The 21,376-nt window shown below is 39.8% G+C and overlaps 1 protein-coding gene and 1 pseudogene across 1 annotated transcript; one reads left to right on the top strand and one right to left on the bottom strand.

The window, feature by feature from the left end:
* Positions 1 to 639: 639 nt before the first annotated feature.
* LOC101532448 (olfactory receptor 8K5-like) lies at positions 640 to 1,581 on the bottom strand. The gene has a single exon (XM_004585532.2). The coding sequence runs from the start codon at positions 1,579 to 1,581 to the stop codon at positions 640 to 642; it is 942 nt and encodes a 313-aa protein (XP_004585589.2).
* A 9,027-nt stretch (positions 1,582 to 10,608) lies between these two features.
* On the top strand, positions 10,609 to 11,520 carry LOC101519514 (olfactory receptor 5AR1-like; annotated as a pseudogene).
* Positions 11,521 to 21,376: the final 9,856 nt, after the last annotated feature.

Below are 21,376 nucleotides of genomic sequence, written 5' to 3'. Positions count from 1 at the left end.
GGAAATATATGGGTATCTATAAAATCACTAAAGAAAATGTTGAATCACCAAAAATAGATATGGAAGCCACATTTACTTAAGATAGAAATATGAAGGTAAATTGGCTGAATATAAAGGGAAAAAAACTGTTAGATTTGCCACTGGCCAAAATACTAGATTCGCCGACCACCAACGAAAGAGTAACTCAGCCGAATATATGAAAAGAATTGAGATGGCCTTTATTTCAGGGAACCACGGTCACGGGCTTCCCTTCCCCAAGCAGCAGAAAGAGATATGAAGGAGTGGGCTGCAGAGGAAGAAGAGTGAGGAAGAGACGGGGAAGGGACATTTTAAACTCTCCTTGACGCAGAAGCCGAGATGGGGTCGCCTCGGCCCTTACTGGTGGGGGGATATGGGTCTGTGCTCCTCATTGGTGCAATGGTGGTCTCACTGCCTGAGGCGGGCACCAGAATTCCGCCATCCGTTCCAGGTTTGGTTGGAGGTAAGCTCCACCCTTCTCGAGTTACCATAGTAGCCATTTTTCAGCTTGTTATAAATGATCTTTACCTGAAAGACACAAACTATGGGCTTATAGCTATGCAAACATTTCCAAATGACATTGTCTTTATTATATGTTGGAAAAGCAGTACATGTAACATGTTAAATACAAATTCTGCACTGATTCCTGAAAACCCTGTGGAAAGCATTTTTAACTTCTCTGTTTCGTAAACTGTAAATCAAAGGGTTTAGCATGGGGATCACCAAGGTGTAAAACACAGAAGCCATTTTATCAGTTTCAAAGGAGTGGGTGGATTTGGGCTGCACATACATGAAAAGTAGGGTTCCGTAGAACACCACCACCACTGTCAGGTGAGAGCCACAGGTGGAGAAAGCTTTTCTCCTGCCTTCTGCAGAACGCATTCTACATATGGCTAATAGGATCAGGGTATAAGACAGAAGGACGACCAGAAGGGAGGAGATCAAATTAAAGGCTGAAAATAGTATGGTCAGCAGTTCTAGTCCTCGTGTATATGAGCAGAGCATCGGTAACAAGGGAACAACATCACAGTAGAAATGGCTGATGATATTAGAGCCACAGAATGTCGACATGAAGTACATAACGGGGAACATCAGAGCCTGAAAAATACTGTACAGATATGGAAGGCCCACCAGCAGGTGACAAAGTCTTGGAGACATGGTCACCTTGTAGAGCAGAGGGTTACAGATGGCCACATAGCGGTCGTAGGCCATGGTGGACAAGATGAAAAGTTCACTGACGATGAAGAAAATGAAGAAAGCCATCTGTGTAGCACATGCACTATAGGAAATGGTATTTTTATCCACAACAAAATTTACCAACATTTTGGGACAAATGACAGTGGAATTTCCAAGATCAATGAAAGCCAGGTGCCTAATAAAAAAATACATTGGTGTATGTAAGCGGTGGTCCAGTTGTGTCAAAACAATCATACCCAGGTTACCCACCACTGTGATGGTATAGATGGTGAGGAAGACACCAAAGAGAGGGCGTTGGAGTTCAGGCTGCCTTGTGACTCCCATGAGAACGAACTCGGTGAGTATGGTAAGGTTTGTCTGACCCATTTAGTGCAGTTACGTCTTTCGGGAAGAACCAGGAGGGCTGTATTAGGGTTTCCTAAAGTGTCATTGAAAGAAATGAAAATAATTAGAGTTAAATTTGCTTTTCATAGTAAGGGAGAGTAAAATCATTCCTAGGTTTGTTTGTTGAAATGAGGAAATGATAGCACCTTCCCTCCTCAAGAGAAGGATCTATTGCAATATGTGAGTTGTTACAATGGAGATTAAACACTGAACATAGTGATGTTTGGGACATCTACATGGATAATGAAATCATACAGGTGTTAATTAAGAATGGCTACATGTTATTTCACGCACGTAATGGTCTTTGTTTGTTTCCTTCAGTAGATTTCCAGTTCCATTTTGGAGGGGTGTGTGTGTGTGTGTGTGTGTGTGTGTGTGTGTGTACAAATGTGAGATTCTTACAGAGAGAGGCAGAAAAAATAATAACTTTAGTGTAAGTTTTAAGCTTCTTCATCTATACTTCCAAAGATAAGGATGAACTTTATAACACAGTCACTCTGTGGTGTATCTTTCCTAGTCTTTTAAATCGAAAAGGGTAATAACATTTTGGTAAAATCTGTTTTATCGTACTTCTGTTGGTACAGGTATGTAGTGGGTTTAGTAACACGGTCTACCTATGTGAAGAATAACTGACTACACCGTATTTGATATTCAGCATACATATGATTTATGTGGTTTGTCAATGGCTTTTATTACTGAACATGATATTAGAAATGATATCAAAGAATTCCTACTATATAGTGTCAGCTATATCTACAATTTCAGTAGCAAGACTAATACACAATACAATGCACGGACAATTCATTTTTCGTGAACACTGACGTCTTTTTTTTTTTCATTCTATGTATACCTATCCACCTTCTTTTCCACTTGCAAATACAATTTTATTTCCCTTTCCAGATAGAAAATTCTAAGTTAACATACACTTGAAGGCACACATGATCTTGATCTATCCCTACTACAACACATGATTTATACAAATACATAGGTACTTTGAGGATTTTTGCTCTATATTACTTGTTTTTCCAACATAACACTCTGGATATAGTAAGTTATAAAAGCATTCACAATATTTATTTGAACACGTGTATCCTTTTTTACTAAATATAAATTCATTACTGGAATTTTACAAGGGTATTTATATAACATTGTGATTCTCAATTGCTGTAATTCAAAGCACCTTGCTATTCATGAGAAAATAAAATAAGATTACAACTTATGTCCAAAAATCAAATGGAATTGCTCTAATTAAAAACAATTAGCTCAATTAGTTTAATGCAATCAAATTTCCTTCCTATCATTTTCAGTTTAACTTCAGTAAAGCCCAAAACTCTGCAAAGGTATTTTAAAATTGGAACTGTAATTGGAATTCAAAATACTTAGTCAAATAAAATGCAAAGCAGAATTACTCTGAGGTGATTGGATGGTTCCAGTAGTCCACCACAAGGTTTGAATCTATATTTGTGCTCAGCTGCAGCCCACAGCCACCCTGTGAGAGCACACAGTGATTCAAGGTTCCCACTCAATGTTGGCGAACATTTTCCTCTTCTGATCCAGCAAGTCCTGTAAGGGAGGAGGGCAGCACTTGGTTCTGTGAGTCATTTTCCAGCCCTCCTTCTCTCTGCTGTTTAAGACCATTTCTTTGTGCGCCAATTGGAGCAACTGATCTATCTCCCTTTGCACATGACGTTTTGACTTTGTAGTGCTGTAAAAAATCATTATCATGAATTCTTATAGTGGACGAAAAGGAGTGTGGATTAAGGAAAAAATATTGGACTTTCAGTAATAATCTTTATAAATTAAATTTCCAGTGCTTTTTGAAGAACTATCCTAGTGTTTATTGAGTCTGTATTTTCTTTTCAGCTATTACATCTCTCAGAATATATCATTTTGCTTTGTGCATACCTACATTCTTACATGGAGATGACGAATTTTTAAAAAATTTTCAACCTTGTAAATACTTTTAGGAAAAGCTTTCAGTTTAGAGTTTTCTCTAAACCCATAAAAATTTTCTATTTTTGTCACATACTGATTGATGTACTCATCCTAAGATAGTATTTGTTATTTATGAAAGATTACGTGGGGTGTGTGCTACACATTATCCACAGTTCCTGTGACAATTAAATGTATATGGGTCCTTTATATTTCACCTTGAAATTCTGTCGGTAACAGACTCTAATATACGGGGTGGACAATTTTTTCCTAACTTGCTCTGCATTTCCATGTCACTATCAACTCTCCCTTTTCAAACAGATCTAAGTGATCTGTTCAAATCATAAGTTTAACACCCAAAAACACCACTATATTCCAAGAAACATCATTTTATAAAGAAGATAGTAATTTTTTATGCATTATTTGATAGCATCATCTTTTAGTGACTGTAACAGCATCTCTAGTCAGGAAGCAGAAGTAATTAGAAATTACTCACTTTTAGGTGAACATCCAAATCATTGATGATTCTTTTCCGCTCACCCTATTAAAGAACCAGATTTTTAATGTACTTAATTCCTTTCCAACTAGGCAGAATTTATAACTCCCTCCCACACCTTTGTGTGTGTGTGTGTGTGTGTGTGTGTGTGTGTGTGTGATGCTCCCCAAGGATTTGGGATGTAATTCATTCACCTCATTATGCCCAAATCTTCTGAGAGATTTTAAGACATATGCTTGAAACAAGTGTTGATTATCTAGGCGGCCATACAGAATCCCCATTGAGAAAAATACCAAGGACAACCCAAAGAAAAGAACAAAAATATGTAAACTATATGTTTAATTCTGTGGAAATCATCCTGAAGTTCTCACTCACATAATAAGCCAATAATTACATAAGTCAATAATTATAATTAGTCAGTAATTAAAACAATAAAATATTTTGACATTAGATTTATTCAAATAAAATCATACTACTTCCTATGTGAAAACAAATGTATCATTGTCATGTGTGAACATTCCCTTGAATTAGCTAGATAAGTATGGATTAAACAATGGCTTTAAAACATTGTATAACTCACACATGAGATAAATGATATTTTCATCTTCAGAATACACTTAACATATAAAGCATGGAATTTGCCTAGTGTCACATAACAGATGAGTACTTGAAATTGGAGTTCCAAGTCCAGGTGCAAAATATACGTGCTTTGTCTTTTTTACAGCAAATTGTAAACTGTGGACATTGAAGGTCTGATTTTTCTCCGCATCTTCATCCATATTTGCTCTATAATGTGCTTTTAATGCTTTTTAGTATAGTGCTAGGCACTGGAGGTAATGCTACTCAACTGTGACTTTACATTCATCTGATTTATCTGCTCATTTGTGTGCAGTGGCTGTTTATTTCGTGTGGGAGGAAGCTATTCCTAAATTTTGCCCATTTTTAGTTGGGTTAGTTTCTCAATTAGTTCTCAGATTTTACTCCAGAACTTGCAGTTTCCTTGGTCTCCAACATGACAGAACTGTTTAAACACCAGGAGTCACAGAACAATGCCTCCCTCCTGATCTTCCAGATGTAGAACATCAATGGTGACGCAGGCACTGCTGTGGAAAGAAGCCAGAAAGCCAGTGAAGCAAACATACACGGTCTGATCACGCAGATCCCTCCTAAATCTTAGAAGTAAGAAGGAAAGCTCAGGATTCATCTCTGTTACTTCTTTGAGTCTGACTTTTCCTGTGCACTCATGCTTCACAGGTATTCCACAAGTGGAGTAATCTGAATTTTTTTTATTTTTATTTTTTCAAAACGTGGTGAATTTGAGGTGTGAAAGGAAGGAGACATTGAACAGACTGAGTTATTTGACCCTACTGGATGTAACTGTAGTATGAGCAGCTTAGGTAACATTCCAAGTCCCAGACTCCAAGCTGACTGCTCAATCACATTTCCTATTTTGTTCTTACCATGAAAGTACTCAGTTCCGTGTTTTCCAAGCACATCAGCCCTTCCTGACATTGGTTTTATGTCCTCATTTGAACAGACAACTTTTTTCCACGTGTGTCTCCACCACCTCACATCAGGGACAGAAAAAGAATCTTTTCTCACAAAGACCATAGATTGCTGCCAGATATCAAATATCTGAGAACATGTTACCTCTAACGTACATCCCAATATTCTGGCTGATGCCATCAGCAGGGTTATTAAAAGTCAAGATTCGAAGCCAAAAAATTGACAATTACTGTCACAGTCATATAGAAATTTCTCCTCACATTTTTAGTACTTGTCCATGCTTCTTCATGGATTATCCTCCTTTTACCACAAATTTTAATGCATATTCTCAATCTGAACTACAGGTTCTATTTGTCTGCATTGTGACTGCAATATGCCTATTTCTTTCTTTCTTTTTGGTAATTGGAAAAAGTGATCCTATAAAAATAATCTTCCAATCAATAAACTGAACTGGAAATTAAATTTGGAAAATTATTAAAGTCATAAAAATATGCTTTATATGACTTATACGAAAAATATTCAAGAGTGTTAGCTGTATTGATCCACACTGAGAATTGTACTTTTTACATGTATACTTGTGTGTATTTAACGTGTACACTTTTTTGTGAATAATAAAAACATAGCTTGTTAAATATGGTAAGTACAATGCCATGCAGTACAGTGATACATAATGTTAACTATGACATTTTTCCTTTCTCCTGAAAGAAAGGGACCTATGGAAATCCTGGGTGGTGTTTGATGTGTCTATTCACTTCACCGTGGTGATGTGATTACTGGTATTTGCATACTTTTGAATTCTTTTGTACATATTAAATTGTACAAATTAAAGATCACAATAATACATCAATTTTTCTTCACCATAGTTATCTCAGAAATCATTCAAATGACATCAAGGAGTCCCTTTCTTTCAGTTTTTAGCTAGAAATAACTGTTGGCGGCCAGTGCTATGGCTTGGTATGCCAATCCACTGCCTGTGGTACCAGCATCCTGCTTGCGCACTGCTTCGCCAGTTTGAGTCCTGGCTGCTCCAGTTCAGACTCACTCCCTGCTTATGGCCTAGGAAAGCAGCAGAGGACGATTCAAGTCCTTGAGCCCCTGCACCCATGTGGGAGACCCGGAAGCCCCTGGCTCCTGGCTTCAGATTGGCTCAACTCTGTCTACTGATGCCATTTGGGCAATGAACCAGTAGAGAATAGACCTATTTTTCTGTTGCTCCTTTTCTCTACGTAAAATCTGCCTTTCAAATAAAAACACTTGAAAAAAATGTTCACTTGTTTATTTAACCTTACAGCAACAGTTCAATATTGTTCCATCGAATTTGAAAACTATTATCGTCCTTTAAAAGCCCTTTCTCACCCATTCACAAAAATTACAGCTTTGCAAGAATATTGGGGAACACCATGCTCATCATTACATATTCAATCACACATGTTGGTAAAACTCCCCTGTGTTTTCTTTCACTATTAAGAGTGAAGGAAGAGAAAATGAAAATGTCTTTGGGGAAGACATCTCATCAGATTTTCGAGTCTCTGATGAATTCAGAAAGATTTAAACCATTTCACCGTATTTTTTCTGGGAAACTGTGAGTCAGAAACATACATACTTCCTCCACACAGGAACAAGCGTAGGATGAGCATGCAACTCAGAAGAAATTAACGAGAACAATAGGCTGTCTCCCCAGAAACTTTGCTCATAAGCCTTGCAGAGAAGAGAACACATTCAACCTCCCACTCAGAGGTAGGCTAGAGCGACCTGGGACAAAATGAAAGGTATGACCTATCCAGGTGTAGTGTTTGCTCACTGCTCACTGATCCTTTAGGCATGACTCTTCTTAACACCCAAATCATGCCATTTAAAAAGAGGTGCAGGTCATGAGTTTGATTTTCGGTTATGTCTTCATAAATGTGAGTTGGGCACGTGTATGCTGGCCACAAGGCCAGCAGTGAATGGGACTTCTAACATGGGTCTGTGCTCTCACAAAGCGTTTCATGCTTGTGAACATATGGAAATCTGCTACCTCCTCTGCAGTTTAGAGACTGATTTCTGAAAGTGTGCCATTGTGAAATTGAAAATAAGAAGACAGGAAGGAGGGAAGGAAGGAAGGAAGGAAGGAAGGAAGGAAGGAAGGAAGGAAGGAAGAAGGAAGGAAGGAAGGAAGGAAGGAGGGAAGGAAGGAAGGAAGGAGGAAGGAAGGAGGGAAGGAAGGAAGGAAGGAAGGAAAGAAGAAGGAAGGAAGGAAGGAAGGAAGGAAGGAAGGAAGGAGGAAGGGATGGAGGAATGGAGGCAAGGAAAGAAGGAGGTAGTGCTTGAAGAGCTTAGGCAGGAGGAAGGGGAGAGCTGAACGAATGACTGTGCTTCTAAATCTCCATTGTGACAGTTGTCTCTTTTGTATAAATAAAAGTCTCCAGTAAATATATTAAGATATAATTAACATGTAATGAACAGTATATTTAAGCATAGCATTTTGCATATTTAACTTAATGTGTAGTCCCATAAAAACATCGTATCACTTTAGAAAACAAACTGCCATAGCCCACAGGAACATATTATACTATCATATGATAAACTGTGAGAGAGGAGCTGGAATGCTCCTAATAAAAAGAAAAGATAAGGAGATGGGAATGCCTCGGGTGATACATATTTTGTATACATACATATATATATATGTATATATATATATATATATATATAGTATTATACCCTATGATGTGTTCACATATTATGAGTTAATCAAAACATTAAAGTCATAAAAAATATCTCAAAGGAATCCTCATCAGCCCCATACATTTCCATCTTCTTCCTGGTATTCCCTCCCTTCTAATCATCTTCACACACAATCTTAAAGACAACATTGATATATTTCCTGTCACTACTGGTTATTTTGTATTTTTATAGATTTTTGTAAGTGGAATCACAAAAGTCATAACATTGTTGCTTGTGTTTCTCCTCTATTATACCTACCATAGTTCATATATCAATAGCTTGTTTCTTATCATTAATGTTGCTATATTACATAAACATGCCACAATTTATTTGTAATGTCACCTAGGAATAATTATTTAGCTTATCTTCCATTTTTTAAATAACTAGAACATGGAGTTCATACGTATATTTTTGATTCAGTAAGGAGCTACCTAAGTGTCTTTTTAAATGGTTTATTATTTTACATTTAGGTCTACAGTGAAAATTCCAATCATTCCACTTCTTTGTCAACACTTGGCATGGTCCTTTGCTTTTACTTTTACATTATCAATATTTACTCCAGTTTTAATTTATATTTCCAATGTATGAATATTTGAGAACATTTCATGAATTTATTTACTACTCATATATTGCTTTGGTACATGTTAATATTTTTAAAATCTATTTAGCAACATGAAGAGAATCAATTCCATGTATTTCAAAGATACTTTAAATATATCTTATATGCATAATTTTTTGCACAGGAAAATGTTTTCCAAGTAACTTCTTGCAGGCTTGACTTTCCGTTGTCTTCCTCCTAACTGATCTAGTATATGAAAAAGTGTACACATTTACCACATTTTAAAACAAGTTGGATAGAACATAAAACATTTAATAGAGCTTTATTTTTTTTGACTGTTTGTTGCCTGTGTTTATTTATAATTCATTTTCTTTTTTATTAATTACATTTCATTTTAGAACACAGTTTCATAGGCTCTGGGATTCCCCCAACCCCTCCCTGTTCTTCCCCCCCCCCCCCCCCCGTGGTGGATTCCTTCACCTTATTGCAGTATTACAGTTCAATCACAAACTTGAGATAATGTATGGTTTTATTATAGCCCTTTCTTTACCACCACTAATTGAGCTGCATGTAAATTCAGTAGGATTTATTCTGAATATCTGACCCCTTAGAAATACCATTCTGCTTTGTTTTCTTTCCTGAGATGTAAGCTGATGGAAGGAGACACAGTCTATCTTCTCTCTTTAGGTTTACATGATGCACTCAACTTGAGTGTAACTGACCTTGCATTTATCTTGTTTAAGTTCAGTTTTGCCTGCTACTCTCCTCATTCTGCAACTGAGTAGATACCATTTCATCAAACAGAACAGGCTTCACAAGCGCATGCTTTCGTGGGCCACTGAGGCCCTCCCCTCCATGAAGGACTTTATACTAATTAATTCAAATCAAAATTAATTTAGCACTCACTTTACACTTCATAACTTACTCCTGAGGGCTTCCAAAGGTCAGAGAAGCAAAGAGAGCACGTCTGTTTCCAAGCACAAAGGACACCACAGGAGACAGAGAGGCACAAAAGTAGTTTCAAGTGCCAACAAAATGTACATGCAGATAAGATAATAAAGTGACATTCATTTTTAAAGTCAGGTAATTCCAGCACTGCTGCTTCCTGGCTATTAACTTATCTCTGGTTTTGTTTTTTGTTTTGAAATACACAATGGGTACAATAATAGCATTTACATCTCATAGTTGAGTATATAAAAATACAATACATGGGAAGTAGTATTTTAGCATATAGTAAGCAGTCTGTAAATCCCAATTTTTTAAAAATATGTGTATTACACCCACTGTTATTTCCTATATTTTTATCACAATTTCAATATTTTGCTTTGTGTGTGTGTGTGTGTGTGTGTGTGTGTGTGTGTGTGTGATTTCCATTGTTTTTAGATTCTTGGACCACTCATTTTCATCTCAATACACACCTGGAGTGAGAATAAATGATTCCTCATGGGCATTTACATTTACTTTGTTTTAGAAAGAAGATGCTCTCAAATCTCCAATTATTTACTGAAGAATAAGACAGCTATTAGTCCAGGTCAGGTTCAATATCTGACACCATGAATTAAATGACCTCAGAGTACAAAGAATATTGAAGATGCAGATTCTTCATAGCCCATAAGCTACCATCTTATCCAGAGCAGCACTTTGAGAGGGTGTACCACACCACCTCAGCCAAAGTCATGTTGACATTGGTCACAGAGTCAAACAAAGCTTCTCTTGTAGAATTATAGATGTTGTATGTATAATTTCACATCTCTCCAGTGACAAGAAATTTACTATACTCAACAGTGGACCAAATCCAGAGACACAGTCAACAATGGATAATGAAAACCAAACCATGGTGACTGAGTTTATCTTTACAGGCATCACGCAGGATCCTAAGCTGCAAATTATCTTTTTTGTGGTCTTCTTCATCATCTGATCATTGTGGTGGGGAACATTGGCATGATCATCCTCATCCTGACAGACACTCAGCTACACACACCCATGTATTTTTTCCTCCACAATCTCTCCTTTGTCGACCTGGACTACTCCTCGGCCATTGCCCCCAGAATGCTGCCTGACCTTCTGACAAAGCACAAGGTGATCTTCTCCAGCTGTGCCACCCAGTTTGCTTTCTTTGTAGGTTTTGTAGATGCTGAGTGCTATGGCTTGGCTGCTATGGCCTATGATCGCTTTGTGCCCATCTGTCAACCCCTCCACTACAGTACCCTCATGTCCAAACAAGTCTGTTTGATTCTCATGCTGGGCTCTTACTTGGCAGGTCTAGTGAGCTTAGCGGTACACACTTCTCTTACCTTCAGCCTGAATTACTGTGGTTCCAATATCACCAACCTTTTTTTTGGCTCTCTTGGCTCTCTCACGTTCAGATACCCACATCAGCGAAATATTGCTCTTCAGTCTGTGTGGCTTCATTGAATCAGCACCATCCTCATCATCTTCATCTCCTATGCCTTCATCCTCATCGCGATTATCAGAATGCGCTCTGCTGAAGGACGCATGAAGGCTTTCTCCACCTGTGGGTCTCACCTTACTGGGGTAACCCTCTTCTACGGCACGGTCAGGTTTATGTACTTGAGGCCAACATCAACTTACTCTCTGGATCAAGACAAGTGGGCCTCTGTGTTCTACACTATTATCATCCCTATGTTGTATCCCTTGATCTAGTTTGCGGAATAAGGATGTGAAAGCTGGTTTCAAAAAATTAATTGGGAAAATACTTCAATAAAATTTTTGGAAACAGGACCCAGTGTGGTGGTCTAGTGGCTAACGTCCTCACCTTGAATGCACTGAGATCTCATAAGGGTGCAGATTCTAATCCGACAACTCCACTTCCCACCCAGCTCCCTGCTTGTGGCCTGGGAAAGCAGTCAAGGATAGCCCAAAGCCTTGAGACCCTGCACCCAGATGGGAGACCTGGAGGTAATTCCTGCCCCATGGCTTTGGGTTGGTTCAGCTCTGGCTGTTGCAGCCATTTGGGGAGTGAACCAGCAGATGGAAGATCTTTCTCTATGTCTCTCTCCTCTCTGTATATTTGACTTTGCAATATAAATAAATAAATCTTAAGTTAAAAAAAAAAAGGAAAGAAGCAAAGAATGGGGTCCGGCACAGTAGCCTAGTTACTAAAGTTCTTGCTTTGCATGCCCTGAATCCCATATCGGTGCAGATCCTAATCCCAGCTGCTCCACTTCCCTTCCAGCTCCCTGGTTGTGGTCTGGGGAAATAGTGGAGGACGGCCTGAAGCATTGGCACCTTGCACCTGTGTGGGAGACCCAGAGACAGCTCCAGCTCTTGGCTTTGGTTTGACACAGAGCTGGTCATTGCAGTCATTTGGGAAGAACTCCCTATCTCCTCTGCTTTCTGTATATCTGCCTTCCCAATATAAATAAATACATATTAAAAAAACAAAATTGTAAGTAATGATAATCAGATATCAAAATGTTAACCTTGTTCATATAGATTGCATTTCTTTGTATTCTGCAAACTAGTTACCACTGATCAGGGAGAACTTAACAGTAGTTTGCTTTTTGAGACTAGCTTATTTCACTAAGAACAGCAATTTCCAGTCGCATCCATTTTGTTGCAAATTACATTTCTTTCTTTCTTGAGGTTCAATACTCTTCTGTAGTATACATATTATGTGTGTGTGTAAGTATGTATGATTTTTTATCCAATCATTCATTGATGGACATTTGAGTTGATTTCAAACCTGATAATCACAAGACATCATTGAATAAAACTGAAAATGAATCAAATAAATGGAAATATGTCACATGTTCCTGGACTAGACAAATCAGTATTACTAAATATAGCACAGAGACACTGATGAACTGGAAATAATGAATACTTATTGCCTGCATATCTGTCTTACTAATTAGGTCTAATATTTCCTTTAAAGTTAGGTAGAAAGAATTAAATATTGTATTTTGTCCTAAGTACCCTGCCTGTATGACATATCTGTTGTTAAGGCATAGGATTGTATCTGTGACTTATTCCTTGGGGACTAATTGTTAAACACCTAGGGACCACTCAGAGAAACAGTTACATTACCTAGGACAGTGGTGAACAGCTGAGAGTGTAGGGCTGCACTGCATCCAATAAAGAAATCAGCGGTTCTTCATTAGGTAACAATGTCTCACAGAACAAGAACAGAAAAACACTAGTATTTATTGTTATGATGTCAGCGATAAGTTCTGTGAGTTCATTAATACACCGATTCACACAGACCCCAATTTATGTGAAACTCAACAAATCTGATTATATTAAAAATCATTTGTTGGGCCCGGCGGCGTGGCCTAGCGGCTAAAGTCCTCGCCTCGAAAGCCCCGGGATCCCATATGGGCGCCGGTTCTGGTCCCGGCAGCTCCACTTCCCATCCAGCTCCCTGCTTGTGGCCTGGGAAAGCAGTTGAGGACAGTCCAGGGCTTTGGGACCCTGCACCCGCGTTTGAGACCTGGAAGAGGTTCCTGGTTCCCAGCTTCGGATCGGCATAGCACCGGCCCGTTGCGGCTCACTTGGGGAGTGAAACATCGGATGGAGGATCTTCCTCTCTGTCTCTCCTCCTCTCTGTATATCTGGCTTTCCAATAATAATAAATCTTAAAAAAAAATCATTTGTTTATTTTTGTTCCTTCTTTATTTTGGGATCTATTTTTATTTGAAAGGCAGAACTATAGAGAGGAGAAACAAAAAGAGAGAGAGAGATTTTCCATCTACTGGCACATTCCCCAAAAGGCCACTACTTCCCGTAACTGAGCTGACCCAAAGCCAAGAGGCAGGAGCTTTCTCCAGGCCCACCACACAAGCTCAAGGTCCCAGGAATCTGAGCCATCTTCCCTTGCTTTCACAAGACACACACACACGATCAGAGAATGAACTGAAGTGAAGTAACTGGGACACAAACCACTGCCCATATGGGATGTTGGTGTCACAGGAGATGCCGACTGTACTATGCCACATTACTGGCCCCAGTTGTGCATTTTTCAAATATAAGACTCTATAATTTCACGGAGCAGGTGGTTGTACTTTAAGTTTATGCTCATATAATACCTAAGCTGTAGTGATCTTTCTGTTCATGTTGTATTGCCAGAGGTAAGGTACTACAGATCCAGACAAGACATATTCTTCAAGGATGACATCTAGAATCAAATAAGATTATCTCAAAATCCCTCCCAAACACCCTTTCAAAGATATGACAACATTTATTTTAAGAGTGACATGTGCCTGTACATTTTCTGAGAATGAATACAATTATAGTATTTATAGTTTGTTACAGATAAATTATAACAAATTCTTTATGAATCACAGATTCTATTTTGGTGCATGTCAAGAGTTAAAAATTTCACCTCTCTTCCTTGGCTCTTTTTTTTCAAACATTAGAGGCATACCAACAAATTAAATAAATTAAATAAACTAATTAAATAAATTGTCAACAATGCTCCCTCTGTCCCTGTGTCCCAGAGTCTGGGGTGGGTGATGAGGCCATTGGGTCTGCCACGTAAATGTAAAGGGATGGTCCTATGGTGTAGAATGTTAAGTTTCTACTGCGGCATCAGAATTTCATATGTGTGATGGTTTGTGCCCCAGCTACTTCACTTCTGATCCAGTTTTCTGCTAATTTTCCTGGAAAAGTAGCAGAAGATGACTTAAGCCATTGGGCCTTTGCACCCATACATGAAAGCTCAACAAGCTCCTGGCTCCTTGCTTCAGATTGGCTCAGTTCTGGCCATTGTAGCCATTTGTGTAGTGAACCTGCAGATGGAAGATATCTCTGTCTCTCCTTCAGTCTCTGTAACTCTGCCCTTCAAATAAAAATAAAATCCTTTTTTAAAAAAGAATCTTCTTCCACACTTAAAAAAGTTCAAAAAGTTAAGAGTCATTTTATATACTTGAAAAGCAGAGTTATAAAGAAAGGGATCAAAAAATAGAGAGAGAGAGAGAGAGAGCTTCCATCTGTAGTTTTTTCCTGTATTCCTCCTTGCTTTGTTTTCGAGAACTATCATCTACGCTCACCTCTCAGGCTACTGGCAATGATCTCCAACCCTGATAAATATTAGAATTCCTTCTTGGCTTAATCCTTCCTTTCCTGGTAATACAGTTCCTTCTTCCTTGGGTATGAATGGTCCTCACTCATTAAAAGGACTTTGGAGCCATGTGGAATCACGAACATACTCAGGAACAGCCAGGATTTACATGTGCTAGACCTGTTTAATGGAGAGTGTGGAAAACAACATCACTGTGTATGCTTACTCACATCAGATGATGTAATTGCTTCCATCATAATAGCTAACATTGGCAGAGCAAATGAGTCAGATCCTGCCATGCCTTTCTGCACCACAGCCTTGCCATGTTCTGTATGTTTTTTTTTAACTGAACCTATGTAAAGAGTCTTGCCTTTTTAGTTGTCTGACAGGACAATCACTTTAGTAATTCTTTTTCTCTTCTTCTCCAGTGGTTCCAGATTGAACTACTGACTCTTGCTCATGGCCATATCGCAATCATCAAACTGGTAACAACGGGTCTTGCAAATTTGAAAATATAAGCACAAAGCCTCACACCCGTTTCTAACATTTCCCTTGTTCCCCTGGTGATCTCCAGTATGATGCCAAACAAGTTGTGCCTCTGGATGAGAGTTATGAAGGATGGCAATAACATGTTTTATTCTAAACAATGTAAAACCTCTTGAAAAGACCTGCTATGATAAAAAAAGAGCATTGCCAGTTTTATTATATAGGAGAGAACTGTTACATTAAGGCATTCATATAAATGTTTAATAATTACAGAAACTTTTTCAAAAGATAGGGAAGTGGCCCAATAAAGGTCAAAATAAGTATAATGCAGTTCATGGAGACATCCAAAAGAAAGAAAATCAGTAACATCAGTTTTTCATATGAGTCCCTGTTTGTGTGCCAGATATCAGGATTGGCTGAAAAGACAATGAGGAGATGCTTAACAGAGAAATTATATGATTAAACTACACTGCGGCCATCATTCATGCTTTTAGAACGACACACCTTGTCCAAGAAGATACAGATTTTTATATCCAAAAGGCCAGGGTGACAAAGCTCTTGTTACAAAGCCCAGGATACACAGCCTGGAGAGACCAGGCAGGCAGTAAAGGCAGGAGAGGACAAGGCCTCACCTTGGGAAGTCACCATGGCAGACAATGCACTAGCCAACTCCCAAAACACTCAAGCGAATCTTTTAGAATCCCTAAGAACCAACACCATTCCCACTGCACAGACACAAGAAGCAGACCTGAAGGCCCAGGTCACACACTGGAGGAAGAGTCAGAGGACTTGGCAACGGGCACCATTCTTCATTATCTTGCCACTGCACCACCTCTAAGAGTGTGCCCTGAAAGTGATCTTCACTGCAGACATCCTGAGTTTTCAGGCCACTAGGGCAAGATCTGAGAGAACCTCAGCTTCACAGGGGATAGGGGGCATCTTACCTGGGGCGGAGAGGAGCCAGAGCAGCAGAGGCAGAGGATCCTGAACGTGAGGCTCTGACAGGACAGTGACCTCAAGATACTCTCTCTGAAGGACAAGCAGATGTGTGCATGAGACTCAGACTAGGAGGGCAGGAAGGAAGGTTTGTAGGACAGAATACTGCCCCGTGTTTGGGCTGTGCCATCCTGCCTGAGACAAGCTATGCTGAGTGTCTAACAAGATTAACCTCACTGCTCCAGCGCAACAAAGCAGTGTCACACCAGCCAGCAACCCAGGGAGCAGGATAAGGAACTATCTGAAGCTTATATTCCCACAAACCAAACAAACAGCAAGATTCTTCAGCAATAGCTTGTGCCCCCAACAGGCGCTCAGCCAAACACTGATTCTTTGTGGGCCTTAGAGAACCCCAGGGTCAGATGTCCATGACCATACCTGGTCAGACCCAAGAGGGGAAATGGTGTGTCAACATAAACTTTTATTCTTGGAGAAAAATTCATACGAAAACATTCCCAGGCCTCGGTGGAGGTGTGTTCCTACCAGCACAAGGGAGCTCCCTGCTCTCCCAGGCCAAATGCAAGGATGGCCGATGTGCCTTGCATCACCAAACTGCCAAGACACTGTGACAGGCCACAACTGTCCTATCAAGGCGTAAGGAGCCAAGACCCAGAGTACAGTAAGCCTGTGCCAGCCAGGGAGCCCATGTCCACAGCCAGACCCTGCCAGCACCAGCTCACAGATCTCTGGCATGTGGTTCCCTTACTCACCAACCATTGACATGCCCATCTCTGGCATGCCAATTGCTGGTCAGAGATTCGCTGGCTGCATATCACTAGCACGCAGTTCCCTGGCTGGCCAATCACTCACACATGGTGCCCTGTCTTGTAGATCACTGGCACGTGGTTCCCCTACCCACTGATGACTGGCACACCAATCACTGGCACGCAGTTCACTGCCTGCAGATCTCTAGTACGCAGTTTCCTGGCTAACCAATTAATTGCACTTGGTTCTTTTCACTTGCCAATTACTGGAAAGCAGTTCCCTGGCTGCAAATCACAGGCACATGGCTCCTTGGCTTGTGGAAGGCTCACAGGCAGTTCCCTGGCTAGCAGATTTCTGGCAGGCTGTTCCCTGGGTGTTGATCACTGGCACACAGTTCCCTTGCTGAGGACACTGGCAAGCAGTTGCCTGCCATACCGACCACAGTGCTGGCATGTATTTCACTGGCTCAGGGGTCACTGGCATGTGTGTCCCTGGCTGCAGATCACTCACTCACAGTTCCCTGACTAACCAATCACTTGCACATGGTTCCCTGGCTGCAGAGCGCTGGCAAGCAGTACCATAGTTGCCAATTGCTTATATGCAGCTCCCTGGCTCGTGAATGGCTGGCACTTGGTTCCCTCACTCACAGATCACTGTCATGCTAATCTGTGGCTATGAATCTTTTGGCATGTGGTTTCCTACTTGTAGATCGCTGTCATTGTTTTGTTAAAAAGTGCTAGTCTCTGATTGATTCCCAACACCCAAACAAACACTGACTACCAAATAAGACACCCCTAAAATCACCTGTTTACTTTTTGGTCCTTAAGGAAGATGGGGTCCCTGGCTGGTTCAGCAGTTTCCTCATGGGCCCAGGCAATTGGACAGTCTTCCACTCCCTCCCTCCCAATTTACTTTCTGAACTGAAAGGAAATTCAACCTGGTACTCATACGGGATGCTGGGGCTGTAGGCCAAGTCCACTGTGTCCCTAACAGAATGTCTGCAGGATCGCCATTTATGCAGTGCCACAATTGGATGGAGGGGGCTGGAGCATTTACCTGGTATTGCTTTCTGTTTCCTCCCTGATCAATTGCACTGCATCAGGGTGAGATCAAGGAGCCCAGCTTCCATCTGTACAGCAGGTGGCTGATTTTAGATGAACACCAGGTAACATGTCAGCTGTGGGCACTCGATGGGCAGAAGGGGCAGAAATCTTGGATCAGCAGAAATTAGAATTTTATCTTCATCTTTATATTTCTGTTGTATTTGAATGTTTTGAAATAGAATGGTAGTCACAGAAACCCAGTACATTTTTTGGAAGCTATGTCCAGCTTATTTTACTCAATTTAATGTACTCCAGTTCTAAATATTCTGATACAAATGAATGAATCACCTTCTTAAGTAAGGCTGGATGATTCATACTTGTAGGTAACAACTGAATTCTTTTTTTTTTTTCTTGTTGGAAAGTCAGATATACAGAGAGGAGGAGAGACAGAGAAGAAGCTTTTTCTTGCACCGATTTACTCCCCAAGTGGCTGCAATGACCAGAATTGTGCCAATCCTAAGCCAGGAGCCAGGTGCCTCCTCTTGGTCTCCCAAGGCTTTGGGCCATCCTCTACTGCTTTCCCAAGCCACAGACTGGGAGCTGGATAGGACAGGGTCGACGCCTCCAGAATCAGTGCCTGTATGGGATCCCGGTGCTTGCAAGTTGGGGACTTTGGCTGCTGCTCTACCACACAAAGCCCTGAATGGCAGACACAGAGAGAAGCATTGTGTTTAACCTAATTAATTTACATAGTACAAACTTCTGACATTGATCAATTTGACGATAGGGTTAAATAATCAAAACTTCAGCCCCTGTTAAAGTGCTTGCTGTATTCACAGGGGAAAATGCTGTACTACAAGTCTAATTAACCATCACTGATTAGCACGAATAGTGAAGACAGAAGCACAATATATTTGAGTCTCTTCAGTGACTAGACAGAAGTAAAATAACATCTCTTGTCCTGGCATCACAGAGAACTGAAACACACTTTTACCTCAGGTGGGTTAACAAGTGGATAAATATTATGATAGGAAAACTTCCTTACTATCTGAAAGCAGGGGTTTGCACACTTTTAGTTTTAAATCTGATTGCCCAACAAAATAAACTTGCAATCTAGTTCCTGGCACTGCTGCATAAACAGTAAGAGTGCCACACGCAGTACCAGCACCCCATATGGGAACGAGTTCAAGTCCTGGCTGTTCCATTTCTGACCCAGTTCCCTGATAATGTACCTGGGAAAGCAGGAGAGGATGGGCCAATTCCCGGACCATTATATGCATGTGAGAGGCCCAGAAGCTCCTGGCTACTGGCTTCAAACTGACTCAGCACAGGCTTCTGTGGCCATTTGGGAAGTGAATTAGTTGATAGAAGATTCTCTCTCTCTCTCTCTCCCCCTCTCCCTTACCTTTTCCCTCTCCCTCTTTCTGTCTCTCCAACTCCTCTTTTTCCAGTCTCTCTATATCTCTCTATCTCTGTCAGTCTGTCAAATAAATGAATGGACACATGCTAGTTATCTGATGGACTCACCTATCTTTCTCCTTTAAAAAAAGATATATTTATTTTTATGGAAAAATCGGATATACAGAAAGGAGGAGAAACAGAGAAGATCTTCCATCCACTGATTGACTCCCTAAGTGACTGCAACGGCCAGAGCTTAGCTGATCCCAAGCCAGGCGCCCAGAGCTTCTTTCGGGTCTCCCAGGTGTGTACATGGTCCCAAGCCTTTAGGTCATCTTGTACTGCTTCCAAGGCCAGAAGCAGGAAGCTGATGGGAATCAGGGCTGCCTGAACACGAGTGGCAAATGTACTGGATCTTGGCTTATGCAAGGTGAGGGCTTTAGCCACTAGGCTACCTCACCAGGCCCAATTAACAAATTAACAAATTTATCATTTATGAAAGTAACATTAAAAGTTACATTTATTTTAGCCAAGAGTTTGAAATAAACCATTAATTTTAACTACTTTGCAAGTGATACTATGCATTTAAGCTTAAACTTAAAATTAGCTCTATTTATTATAAATGTTTCAGTCAAATAATGAGTGAAGTTAATAAAGTAGCAATACATGTAAACTGAAGTCCAAGCAAGTATTATATCAAGATACTGAAGTGTAAATGATCACAATAATTCCGATATTTTTCCAAATAAACACACACATATCTACACTTCCAACCTAGGAGTGACTGTGTGTATAACCACAGGAAATGGAAGCCCATGTGGATCTAAAATCATTATTCTTTGTCCTTCCAGTTTGCTTTTAATGTCTATCTAAATGTCAGTGAAAACTGAAAATGATAATTATTGAGATCCAAATAATTTTGATACTATTGCTTAACAAAGCAGGTATACTTTTTATATTCAGCTGTTTCCTGCTTTTTTTTTTTTAATCACGTCTATGGTTTCTCGTGGATTTTTCTGATCAGAGCAGGTTGAATTATACGAAGGGAGTTATAACCACTCTGGCAAACCACTGGTGATGAATAACAGAACATCTCATAAAAATGTGTTTCAGATTTCAGTAAACCCTAATTATTTCAAACATGAAAAGCAACATAGTGATATTAATTAACATATTCTGCACCATTATGTTAAATTAATTTTATTTGCATAATCACACAATACATTACAGACCACATGAGAAATGTTAGTCTTATAATTCTTGCTTGGCTTAACTAATTTTGAATTTCTTTTATGTTGTTTTTAACTGAGAAACAACTTTGGGTTAATTAAAAACCAATGCCAGAAATTAATGATAGAAGCTAAGATGGACTACACATTGCAAGAATTACTTATAAACTGAGAATGAAAATTTGGAAACTGGCTTTGATATACAGATACTCTTGCCATTAATTCACATGAAAATTTCTCTTCAGAAGTGGTACTTGCCTTGGTTACTTTCTCCAAGTAAAATGATAATTGACACGCCTACTTCTGCCTTGTTCTGAATTTTACATTTATTGTTTATTTTCATTTAGTTTCAAAGGCACATACAAAGAGACAGCTTAAGAGAGAACTTCCAACAGCCAACACCGTGCCAAGCTGAATCTGGAATTCCAGAATTCAATCCAGGTGTGCAAAGTGGGTGACAGGGATCCAGGTACCTCTCTGCTGCCTCCCAGAACATGCAATGGCCAAAAGCTGGATGTGACTTGAATATACCTGGACTGACATCACTCACTCCAGTCACAGAGTATGTGAAGTAGCAAGCTCATTGCTCTACACAGCTTTCAGACTCACGTAACAACTTCTTGATGATACTGTTTAATAAGTCAACAAAGGACTTATCCTACCCCTTCTGTGATTGATTTTGTATAGTTAGAAGATCAAAGTAGA

Source organism: Ochotona princeps, chromosome 4 (assembly GCF_030435755.1).
Source record: "Ochotona princeps isolate mOchPri1 chromosome 4, mOchPri1.hap1, whole genome shotgun sequence".
NCBI classification, from domain to species: Eukaryota; Metazoa; Chordata; class Mammalia; order Lagomorpha; family Ochotonidae; genus Ochotona; species Ochotona princeps.
The sequence above is the reverse complement of the archived record's forward strand: the minus strand, read 5'-3'. Positions and strand labels throughout refer to the sequence as shown.

Excerpts from the sequence above, each read along its gene's own strand:
- LOC101532448 (XM_004585532.2), bottom strand. The coding sequence starts at position 1,581 with ATGGGTCAGACAAACCTTACCATACTCACCGAGTTCGTTCTCATGGGA.